The following is a 12756-nucleotide window of genomic DNA, read 5'->3' on the forward strand; positions in this document are numbered from 1 at the left end:
ATGTGCATTTGACCATTTAAAGGCACGCTGGTGCACATTACTGACTCGCTCAGACCTCAGCCAAACCAATGCCCCTTTGTTATTGCTGCTTGCCGTGTGCTCCACAATCTCTGTGAGAGTAAGGGGAAGAGACCTTTATGGCGGGGTGGGAGGCTGAGGCAAATCACCCGGCCGCTGATTATGCACAGCCAGACACCAGGGCGATTAGAAGAGCACCCCAGGAAGTGGTGCGCATCAGAGAAGCTTTGAAAAACAGTTTCATCACGGGCCAGGGTATGGTGTGACTATTGTGTTTGTTTCTTCTTGGTGAACCCCCGCCCCTCCGATTGACTCATTCCCTGTAAGCCACCCACCCTCCCCCCTTGATTACTGCTTGCTTCCTAAAGAAATAAAGTCACTCTCATTTAAAAATCATGTATTCTTTATTAATTAATTATAAAAAGAGGGAGACACCTGACAAGGGAGCCTGGGTGGGGTTTGGGAGGAGGATAGGAAGGAAGGAAAAGGCCACTTAAAAAATTTCAAAATTACAGCCTTTTGGTTGGGCTGTCCAGTGGAGTGGAATGGGCGGGTGCACGGAGCCTCCCCCCATGCGTTCTTAGTTGTTTGGTGGGTGAGGAAGCTAACAAACGTGGTGAGGGAGGAGGACTGTGATCCTGCTGCCGTTCCTGAAGCTCCACCAGATGCTGGAGCACGTCAGTTTGATCACGCAGCAGCCCCAGAGTTGCATCCCAACACCTCAGATCTTCCTGCCGGCACCTCACGTTCGTCCCTCCTGTCCTCACGTTCGTCCCTCCTGTCCTCACGTTCGTCCCTCCTGTCCTCACGTTCACGGGCATCTTTCCTGTAATTTGATAGCATGTCCTTCCACTCATTGAGATGAGCTCTTTCATTGCGGGTCACTTCATGATTTCCAAGAACATTTCGTCTCATGTCTTTTTTTTCCGCCACCTTATCTGAGATAGACTTCGGAAGGAGGAGGGAGACTTGAAAAATTTGCAGCTGCAGGAGGGAGGGAAAAAGAAGTATTTTAAAAGATACATTTGACAGAACAATGGTTGTACTCTTTCACGGTGAACAAGACTATTCATCTTACATAGCACATGTGATTTCACTACAAGGTCGCATTTTGCATCTTAATATTGAGTGCCTGTGGCTTTGGTGTTAGAGATCACGCAGACACAGATCCGGGCAGCAGAATTCGGCTTGCATGCGGCCATAGTAAGCCATTGTGTTTTCTGCTTCTGCAGCCTTCATATATCCAGCTTCCTCCTTTCCCAAATGGCAAGCAAAGCCCATTGAGTGCTGCTTATTTCCTGTTAAACTGCAGCAGCAGAAACCACGCCCCCATCCAATTCTCTGGGATGATCGCTTTACCCCTCCTCCCACCGCGTGGCTGGTGTCATGGAAGATCACTGCTAGCCAAACGCGAAAAAGCTCAGTGCCAATCACCTCCCCCTCCTCTTCCCCCCACTTGGCTATGTACAGGGAAGGATTTCTTTTAAGCCACAGGCAAACAGCCCAGTAGGAATGGCCATCTCTGTCCCTTTAATTAAATTCCTGAATTTCAACCAGGTTACCATGAACGATATCACTCTCCTAAGGATAACACAGCGAGATAAAAAACGGATGTTGCTTGAATGCCAGCAAACAGCGGGACCATACGCAGCTAGACTTTGTCATACAATGATATCAGATTACTTGCTACATGCATGGCATGGTCAAGTGTCCTACCATGGAGGACGGAATAAAGCTGCACTGATCAGAAATCTTCTCCAAAGGCTTTTGGAGTACCTCCAGGAGAGCTTCATGGAAATGTCCCTGGAGGATTTCCGCTCCATCCCCAGACATGTTAGCAGACTTTTCCAGTAACTGTACTGGCTGTGAATGCATCCAAAGTCCTCAGGGCAAATTAATCATTTAAAAATGCTTGCTTTTAAGCCATGTTTTGTATTTACAAAGGTACACTCACCAGAGGTCACTTCCATGGCTTCATTGTCTGGGATAGTGGCTTGGGAGGGCTGGGAGGGTAATTCCGAAGGTGAGAAAAAGCTCCTGGCTGTTGGGGAGAATGGAGTACTGTTTGCTCTCTGCAAGCTCGTCCTCCTCTTCCTCCTCCTCATCTTCCCCGTCCGCAGAATCCTCAGGCATGGCTGAGATTACTCCCGCCTCGGAATCCACGGACAGGGGTGGGGTAGTGGTGGCGGACCCCCCTAGAATTGCATGCAGCTCAGCGTAGCAGCGGCATGTTTTAGGCCCTGCCCTGGACCTTCCGTTTGCTTCTTTGGTTTTCTGGTAGGCTTGTCTGAGCGCCTTAGCTTTCACACGGCACTGTACTGAGTCCCTGGTGTGGCCTCTCACCATCATGGCCTTGGAAATTTTTTCAAATGTTTTTTCATTTCGTCTTTTGGAACGGAGTTCTGTTAGCACGGAATCCTCTCCCCATACAGTGATCAGATTCAGTACCTCCCATGCAGTCCATGCTAGAGCTCTTTTCCGATTCTCAGGAGACTGCATTGCTACCTGTGCTGATGAGCTCTGCGTGGTCACCTGTGCTGATCAGCTCTCCGCGCTGGGCAAACAGGAAATGAAATTCAAAAGTTCGCGGGGCTTTTCCTGTGTACCTGGCCAGTGCATCCGAGTTCAGATGGCTGTCCAGAGCGGTCACAATGGTGCACTGTGGGATAGCTTCCGGAGGCTAACACCGTCGAATTGCAGCCACACTAACCCTAATCCGAAATGGCAATATCGATGTCAGCGCTACTCCCCTCATCAGGGAGGAGTGCAGAAACCGGTATTAAGATCCCTTCATATCGAAATAAAGGTCTTTGTTGTGTGGACGGGTGCAGGGTTAATTCGGTTTAACGCTGCTAATTTCGGTATAAACTCGTAGTGTAGACCAGGCCTCAGAATGGTGCAATCGTGATTCTGTCAATGTTTTGTTTTGAGTAATGTGGGAAAGGGAAGAAAGTAGGTTAAGAACTAGTTGTAACATGGGTGAGGTTCTCCCTCTGTGAAGCCCCCTTGTGACCCTGCTGTTAGGTTAGATCAGTGGTATTAGTGGTACTGCCATAGGATTCTGAATTCTTGTGCCTTGTCCTAAATCCATGCATGTGGTTAGAAAGAAAGTGTCTAGGGAAATGTACAGAAGTGACTTTTTTCCTTTTGGTTCTATCTAAATTTTCTCACTTCATCCTAATGTTGCTTTCTTCCTAGTCACCTATGTTCGATGGTAAAGTTCCCCACTGGCATCATTATACTTGTTTCTGGAAGCGGGCCCGACTCGTGTCCCATGCAGATGTTGATGGTTTCCCTGAGCTCCGATGGGAAGATCAGGAGAAAATCAAAAAAGCAATTGAAACTGGAGGAGCTGCAGCAGGTAAGTGAAGCAAAAGTGATGTTTACAGAGATTCAGGATACCAAGAGACCATGTCCATTTAGAACCATCCTGTCTATACTTGAGGGGATGTGATTATGGGTACTGGGTTTTTTGCTCGCTGGCTGTGATGTCCCTTCAGGTGGCGAAATCAGAACAATCACTGGAACTTTCCTGATTCTCGATAATGACTAGGCGACTGACTGTGTATGCTGAACCCTGTGAAATAGTTAAAAAGTGACCAGTCTCTAAAAAGCAAGGACCACTGCATCACTAAATATACTTTATTCACTTACTTGACTAGTGTAGTTTAGCTTCAATTAGCTGATACTAGTAAATGATCTGTAATACACTATGGAAAAGTAGTGATGTCTCAGTAACCTGAGACTTACTGTGAAATCATCACACCTACCAATATATCAGACCCAGAAAACATTTATAAGGATTGTATAAACACTGTATTAAGAATTCAGTGCAATTAACTAAATGGTCAGGGAAATTATCAGATCCAGATTAGAAGTGGTTGGGTATGTAGAGGGTTCCTAGGTGCTACAGTAATACAAATAATGAATAATAGAGCAGACTGAAGCCATCAGTGTCCATACAACACAGGAATTGTGGGAGGTTTGTAGGTTGAAGTCAGCCTCTCTGGCATATAACATCATATAAAAGAAAATGCGTCTTGTATGTGGAAAGGAGAGTTCTGTTTGAGGTGTGGCTATTTGGTTGACTCCAGTTCTGGTCAGGTCTTCAATAGCAGTATTTTATTTTATTTTTATTTTTATTTTATTTTATATTACTTCTAGAACAGACAGACAATGAAGCAATAAATTCGCACTACTGGGGTTCTTTTGGGTAATATTGATCACTAATTTGTCTCCTGGACCACTGAGGTCTGAGTATCACTGTTCTAAAATATACAGTTACATCAACAGACTTCCACAGTTCCTCCTTGTACATGTACAGAATGCTTGACTTTTTCCAAGTGCTTTTTAAACATTAACTGGTAATCCTCACAGTATACATATGAGCTATAGTTAAGTCATATCCCCTCTTGACATATGGGGATACTGAAGCACAAAGGAGGTGATTTACCTCAGAGCAGCATATTAGCTCAGTGACAGAGCTGGAATTAGAGCTTGAGTCCTCACTTTACTCCTTTGACAGGTCAGGCTTGTGTTCATCTCTAATAGAGGTTGTTTTGTAAATGTGAAGTTGCAGGAACTAGCGTTGTTGCAGCATTGTATGCTTCTTGACAAGTGCAGGTGAGAGACTGAGATTGTCTTCCCCAGTAGTGAAGCCTGAGGTATAAGTGAGTAACCTTAGAAGTTTATTATGAGTCTGCAGAGTTTCTAACACTTCCTGTAGGATTCTGAATTGCAGGGAGGGCATTGTGGGTTTTGTCACTATACTTATTTCTCTAAATGTTCTGAGCTGTGGCTGATTTGGCTTTGTTTCACGGCTAGTCTCTCACTATATTTGTGCTGATTAGGGAGGATGATAAACAGTTGGGGAGATTTTTTTTAAGAAATAAAATGAAGAACTTTAGAAGTTGAATAGTGTTTTTGCCTCTGTTCTCTAGGTAAAGGCACTGACCAGGAGGGAGGTCGCAAGGCTGAGAAGAGTTTAAATGACTTCACTGCAGAATATGCCAAGTCTAACAGAAGTACCTGCAAAGGTTGTGAACAGAAAATAGAAAAGGTAGAGACATGCAGCTATTAGGTTGTGTTCCCCTTCCAGTCCAGGGTGACACGATTAATTCCATGAGTTCTGAACTATTGTTCTTTCTGTTGTTCTCCTTTTTTTATCATGGGGCTAAAAGTTGCAGTACTTTCTCAGAAGAAATGCTCTATTCTGAACAATTTGTCCATTCCAAGCTCTTCCACTGCAGAAACGTCTCAAATGTGACCTCTTCAGAGCCTGGGGTTTAGACTTGCTGACTCTTCCTTCTATAAAGGAAAGAAAGCATTTAATTGGTCCAGGCATTGGAGCTGATTGGCAGATTACTGCTGGTATTCCTGCAGAGGAATAGCCTGGAGAGAAGCTTTGATGTACTCTAAATGTGTTTTTGTTTAGGAAGACCAGTGGGTACTGCAGCTCTCCATTGACCCATCCCATCACTGTTTTGTAGCATTTTGGCGAAATGAAGTTCTGAACCTGCAAGTACTTGTTAATGTGAATAATCCCATTGATTACTCAGATGCATAAATTTTCACGTGTGTTTGCTGGATTGGAATCCAAAATTGCTTTTGAAATGAGGATTTCTGAGTGATTGTTTTGAATAGTATAGGCTGAACTGAATATGATCTGGTCAAACTTCATTAGTCCTCAGACATTAATTTCTGGAGAACCAGAGTTTTATAATTTAAAATTCCTTGCATGGAGCCTGATCCTGCAGGATTTGCTTGCTTGACCTCTGTAGGGCTACTTGCATGAGTAAAGGTTCTTGGATTGGATCCAAAATGTGGTTAGCTATTTGAGTTATTACTGAACAAAAATTACTTGACTGAATTTTATTCTTTGCTCAGACTGGTTATGGGATTTCCCACCATTTTTTTTTTTAAAGAAGTAAGTATGGCTTGAGACTAAAAGTGAAAAGTTTAACTTAAAAAGGGAATTTTCAGAGTATGGGAAACCAGGGGTATTAGAATGAAAACAATATAAATTTCAGCATGTGACTGCTAGCAGGCGATTGGTGGAACAGTTTTTGCTACTCTGCTATTTAAGAAGCATTACTTTCATTATAAAATCACCAACTTATTTCTCTGAATTAACATTCAAGTCCTTCCCAGAGCAGCATCACACCACGCTTGTACTGTTTGTTTTTCTCCGCTTCAGGGCCAGATCAGAATTTCCAAGAAGATGGTGCATCCTGAAAAGCCCCAGCTGGGGATGATAGATAATTGGTACCATCCTGACTGCTTTGTGAGCCACCGAGCAGAGCTGGGCTTTCTCCCTGCATTTGGAGCCAGTCAGCTCCAGGGCTTTGGGATGTTGAAAGCAGAAGATAAAGAAGCTCTGAAAAAGCAGCTGCCTGCCATGAAGACTGAAGGGTATGTGGGGGATGTAAGAGAGCCTGCTGTCCAGAAGATCCATGAAGACACACTGCATGTCTTCACGGATTCCATGTTTTATATAGATTGGACTTTTTAACCTCTGTCATACCATTTATTGTTTGTATAGCAGTAGTGCCTAGAGGCCATAATCAGGGGGATTTAGAGCCCTGTTGCACCAGGCACTGTGCACAGATAAAACAAGACCCACCCTTGCCCTTAGGAGCTTGCAATCTAAGTATCTCCCTTGGACATACAGAGAGTGCAACAAAGCAACCATGACTTTGAAAACTGATGTAATGTTTTGTGCCATAAACTAGCAATCATGAGAATGAGTGACAGGAACTGGGTCACTTGATGATTACCTGTTCTGTTCAATCCCTCTGGGGTACCTGGTATTGCTCACTGTCAAAAGACAGGATACTGGGCTAGATGGACCTTTGGTCTGACCCAGTGTGACCGTTCTTATGTTCTCATGAGTTCAATTGTAAAGACTCTGTGCTGCACTGTCTTGTGATGGTGGTATTAATGTTGTTCTCTTTATTTCTGGTCTGTTGATTGAGAAGCGATTCCTTAAACTTTTGTTCCTCCTGTGCCACTGACTCATTGGGCTGTCCAGTTCCTCCGTTGATTAGTCACTCAGTAGCTGTGGTACTTTTCAGGTGATGCCAGTGCATTCAGTATCTTCTGTCACTGTCATATACCTGTTCTTCCTTGGCCTTCCTCCCTTGGCATCCACTTCAGTACTTGCTTAGCATGTCTCCCATCTTCCATAGGGTGTATGTGTCCCAACCACCTGAGCTTTCTTTGATATTTTCTAAGGGCCCTGCTCTGTCAGCTCCCTTGCTCTCGCATTTGTTGTTTTGTCTTTCCATGAAATGTGTAGTATCTTCCTCAGCTCTCTCTGACGGGCAATCTCCAATCTCTTCTTAATAGCCACTGTCATTGGCCAAGCATCTGCACCATATACAGTAGCATGCTCAGTACAGTCACATGGTATAATCGGACCTTTAGTTTGGTATGGAGACCTCTGTTTGACCAGATGTTGTTTCACCTTTCAGAAGTGGTGTTTGCTTTTCCTAATCTTGTATGAATATCTTTATCGCACTGACCTTCAAATATATTCAGACTTCCAGGTGGCGGAACTCTTCTACCCATTGGACTTGTTTTCCATCCACATAGGCCTTTGCATCTGCTGTCCACTTTCCTACATTCATAATCTGGTTTTCTCTGCATTTACTTTCAATTCAGTTGTTGCTGCTTCCTATTCTACCTCTGGTATAAGGCAATCATTCTGTTCCACATCCTGTTTGTTAAAGCAGTGTGACTGGAAAAGTGACGGTTGTGTAACTCATCTCTGCTAACCCATTTTACACCTCCTGCAATGTCTTTTGTTACCTGCTTCATCACCCAACCTATGGCTAATGCAAACAGGATTAGTGATAATGCGTACCCTTGCCTAACTCTAGTCACAATATCGAACCACTCTGCTGGTCTGTATCTAATCTTACTGTGTGTCTACTTCTGTCATATAAACTCCTTATTATGTTGATCAGTTTGTCTGGCATCCCATAGCTTCTAGCAATATTCCACGGGGTCTCTCTGTGGGTATTATCAAAAGCTTTCTTGAAGTCGATGAAGTTAAGATGGATTTTTGCCAAGCAGTAATTTTTTCAGTGATCTGTTGATGAGTGAATATCTGTTCACAGCATGATCTACCAGTCTGTTCTCCTGGTAATATTTTATCCACTACTTTCTTCATTCTTTTCAGCATAACAGTAGCCAATACTTTGCACTGCTATCGATCCCAGGCAATAACTTTGCCAGTTCGTGCACTGAGTAAGATCACCTCTTTTGGCAATGCCATGCTGATACCATCTTTCCAGTCTTGCGGCACTTGTTCTTTCACTCATATTTCGTTAGAGTTTTGTTAGCTGCTGAGTCAGAATTTCACCTCCCACCTGTAATTCCTCTGCTTGAATTCTGTCAACCCCAGGATCTTGCCACTATTTGAGGCGTTGCATGGTTGCTTTAATTTCATCAGGTGTGTTTGGTCCCTTTTCCATTTTTAACTTAGCATTGGCATTTCTCTTGACCCTGTGTATGATGGTTGGCCTTGAAGAATTTAATATGGAATGAAAATGTTCCTTCTGTCATCTGGCTTGTTCTTCATGTGTTTTCAACATCTGTCCATCAGAATCTCTGCGATGGTTGGGTTCTTCGAAAGGTCTTCCATTATTCTACAGAGCTGCTTGAAATCTCCTTTCTGTTCTGCATCTTCTGCTTCTGCAGCCTTCTCCTGAACCCAGGCATCTCTGTCTTGCCTGCATCTCATCTTTTTTGTCCTTTTTCTTTGTTTTTTGCATCTGCCTCTAAGAGTTCTGCCTGTGCCTTGAACTGTTTCTTTTTTGCCTTAGAGCTTTCTGCTTCTCAGGGTATGGCTACATTTGAAACTTCAAAGCGCTGCCGCTGCAGTGCTTTGACGTGCGAGTGTGGTCGCAGCGCCAGTGCTGGGAGAGAGCTCTCGCAGCACTGCACGTACTCCACCTCCTCATGGGGATTAGCTTGCAGCACTGGGAGCCGCGCTCCCAGCGCTGCGGCACTGTTTGCACTGGCACTTTACAGCGCTGTATCTTGCAGCACTCGGGGGGGTGTTTTTTTCACACCCTTGAGCGAGAAAGTTGCAGTGCTGTAAAGCGCCAGTGTAGCCAAGGCCTCAGTTGCTGCCCATGTTTTGGGTGTAAACCATGCATCTTTCTTCCATCCTCTCCAGTAGTCCACTACTTTCTCTGCTGTCTCACCTACCATCTTCTTCCACTTGGGCCATCTGTCTTCCAGACTTTCATCAGTCTGTTCCTGTAAAACATTGGAATGGTTGCTAAATTCAGTCGGGAGTCTGATCTGTGTTGTTGTCTTTGAATGTCTATATTGCTGTAACACTCTCTTTGTCCATTTTCCTGATCTTTTTGAGTTTAAGCTGAAACGTGGCCGCTAAAAGATAATGGTCTGAGCCAACATCTGCTCTTCTGACATCCCTCAATGAAGGTATCCGTTTCTTAGATATACACATGGTCTATCTGGTTAAGAGTTGCATTGTCTAGTGATCTTCATGTAAGCTTATGAATCCTCTTGTGCTGGATATGACTGCCTCCTGTTTTAGGGTGTTTGTGCCAGAGAGAGTCAAGAGCTTGTTTGCCATTATTAGTTCAGATGCCTTCTGCTGCTGTGGCCTTGACTTCTTCCTAGACAGTAGCGTAGTTGGTAATTTATGCATCAGAGTTGCCTGTCGTCAACTTGGAAGTGCCTAGCTATGACATCAAGACTTACATTCTACAAGCAGGTGCAGCATCCTGTTGGCTGTCACCTGCTGCATTTTGTTGGTGCATGTTCTTGGATTATTGTACACTTGACGTGTCTTGTTTGCAGCCTGGCTGCTGCTGTTCTGTCATTCACTGGCTTCCACACCAACAGAGTCTTTGCTCTGATTTTATCCAGAACAATTCCTACACCTCTTTCATGTGTTGCTCCTCCTGAGTATAAGGGCTGGTCTACACTACGGGGGAAAATCGATCTTAGATACGCAACTTCAGCTACGTGAATAACGTAGCTGAAGTCGAAGTATCTAAGATTGAATTACTCACCGTCCTTACGGCGTGGGATCGATGTCCGCGGCTCCCCCTGTCAATTCCGCAACTCCGTTCAGGTTGGTGGAGTTCCAGAATCGATATAAGCGCGTTCGGGGATCAATATATCGCGTCTAGATGAGACACGATATATCGATCCCCGGGCAATCGATTGCTACCACCCGATACGGCGGGTAGTGAAGACGTACCCTAAGATTGTAGCACCATCAGACATAATCTTGCTACTCCCTGCCCATTTCATCTCACTGACACCAAGTATGTTCAGGTGGTATTTTTTCGTTCTTATTTTTTGGGTAACCTGTGCCAGCTTTTCCGTGCAAGGGGACATTCATTCCACATGCCTACTCTTCTTCCAGATTTGGTCGTCAGAATTTGAGATGTCAAGATCTCCTCTTCCTTCCAGGTTTCATTGATATCCGTCATACTTGTGTCTTGGGCTCTGTCTACACTGACTGCCCTCAAGTTTTGGTTTCACTGAATTGTTTCTGTTGTGGATAGGTTTTACCTGAGGGGGTCACAAATTCAACTGCAGAACCCCCTCCTCTTTTACTGGGCTTGGAGTCATCACTGTTGCCAACAGAGGCAGAGTAGGAATTGATTGTCAGTCTTTTTTTTTTTTTTTTTTTCTCTCCTTGGTCACTGATCTGTGTGACACAAATTGAATCTAATTAAATTTTAACTTACCTTGGGTAACCTGGCATGATTAGACACACTTTTTTTTACTTACTCTTCAGTGGTAAGATTGAAGCATTATTAGTCAGTATTCAGCATTCCAGTACAATACATATACAAGAGACCTTTTGAAAACTGATATCTAAAGACAGAGCACCTGCCATTCTTAACCGCAGCATTGGGGAAGGGAATAACCAGGAGGGGAAATAACCTTATCTTACAAGTCAGTGATGGGCAACCTGCGGCCTGTGGGCTTCATATAAACTGCAGGTTGCCCACCACTGCTACAGGTAGTTCATAGGGATGGCTTGGCAGCACTAGGAATATGGTGTATGACAGGGGTTCTCAAACTGGGCATCGCAAAGTTATTACATGGTGGGTCGTGAGCTGTCAGCCTCCACCCCAAACCTCCTTAAGGGGGTTTGCACTCAGAGGCTTGCTATGTGAAAGGGGGCACCAGTACAAGTTTGAGAAACACTGGTCTGTGCTATACATTATTTAAGTCCCTCTCACACCAGTCTGCTCACCTTCCGAACCAACGCTTTCTCAGATGCAGTGAATTCTCAGAATATCTGAGTTAAAGCAAAAGAACAGGCGTAGTTATGGCACTGTAGAGACTAACAAATGTATTTGAGTATAAGCTTTCGTGGGCGAGGCCCACTTCATCGGATGCATGCAGTGGAAAATACAGTAGGAACACACACACACACACACACACACACACACACACTCTCTCTCTCTCTCTCTCTCTCTCTCTCTAATGCAGGGGTCGGCAGCCTTTCAGAAGTGGTGTGCCGAGTCTTCATTCACTCACTCTAATATAAGGTTTCGCGTGCCAGTAATACATTCTAACTTTTTTGAAGGTGTCTTTCTATAAGTCTGTAATATATAATTAAACTATTGTTGTATGTAAAATAAATAAGGTTTTTAAAATGTTTAAGAAGCTTCATTTAAAATTAAATTAAAAAGCAGAGCCCCCTGGACCGGTGGACAGGACCCAGGCAGTGTGAGTGCCACTGAAAATCAGCTTCTATGCCACCTTCGGCACCCGTGCCATAGGTTGCCTACCCCTGCTCTAACGAGAGTGATCAGTTAAGGTGAGCTATTACCAGCAGGAGAGAGAAACTTTTGTAGTGGTAATCAAAATCGCCAGTTTCCAGCAGTTGACAAGAAGTTGTTAGGAACAATGGGGGAGAGGGGGCGGAATAAAACTATTTATTTCCAGAGTCCCAGCCCAGTACAATCTAAGCACAACACCTGATTTTCTGTATGTGCTCTGGGTATTCATTTCTAGTCTTAGGCGTGTAAAGTAGGTGGATGGATTTTCTGGACACTTTGCCTGAGAATACCACACAGCAAAAGAAAAGAAAAGAAAAGAAAAAGATTGTGGCTGTGTGCTAAAAGGTTCACCTTGTAGGGAGTACTGATGCTTATTGCTGAGGGCTACATTAGCAACCTGCCAAAAGTCTGTGGGCCACATCTCATTTAAATATCAGCTAGCGTATGTTCTAAATATAGAAAGAGTAAATGCCCATAGCCCTAGAATTCTCTTGTTCATTTGTCTTTGTAGAGTAGAAATTGCTGTTTATTTGAGGCAGTTTTTACTGGGGAAAGAGAGGCTGCCCTCCAGATGCCGCTGGGCAGAGTTGGTTTAACTGCAGTGTTATATTAACCACTCACACAGGGAACAAGAACAATCAGTTGATGCTTTGAAGAGGGCAGATTGAGGTGATGGTCTTTGCATTTCTCCCTTTTCAGACTGGCTGCTGATTTTGCCCCAGAATCTCCACTGCTGTTAGTATTGTTCATATGTTCTTCTCTCCGCAAGGAAGGTCTGAGTTTGGATGGCTGATGTGGTGATCAGCAGAGCCAGGATACAGTATGCCAGTCATTTTCAGCCCACTTCCTCCATGAGCTTTCCAAAAGTTTAAATAAACCCCTTATATCCAGTAGGAAGGTGAGGAGAAAGTGGAACATTTCTCGTGGTGTCTTATGTCAGTTGGTCATAGGC

At 44.2% G+C, this 12756-nt stretch overlaps 1 protein-coding gene across 2 annotated transcripts in view; it reads left to right on the forward strand.

Annotated features, from left to right (window-relative positions):
* The window catches only part of PARP1 (poly(ADP-ribose) polymerase 1), a 60361-nt gene that overhangs the window by 11631 nt on the left and 35974 nt on the right, over positions 1-12756 (forward strand). The window contains exons 2-4 of one of the 2 annotated variants that reach the window (XM_030557385.1): positions 3217-3382; positions 4965-5077; positions 6215-6429. In XM_030557385.1, coding sequence (XP_030413245.1) covers positions 3217-3382; positions 4965-5077; positions 6215-6429 — 494 coding nt within the window. Of the gene's footprint in view, positions 1-3216; positions 3383-4958; positions 5078-6214; positions 6430-12756 lie in introns of both variants that reach the window. The other variant, XM_030557384.1, reaches the window with a different exon arrangement.

This window comes from Gopherus evgoodei, chromosome 3, assembly GCF_007399415.2.
Source record: "Gopherus evgoodei ecotype Sinaloan lineage chromosome 3, rGopEvg1_v1.p, whole genome shotgun sequence".
Classification (NCBI taxonomy): Eukaryota; Metazoa; Chordata; order Testudines; family Testudinidae; genus Gopherus; species Gopherus evgoodei.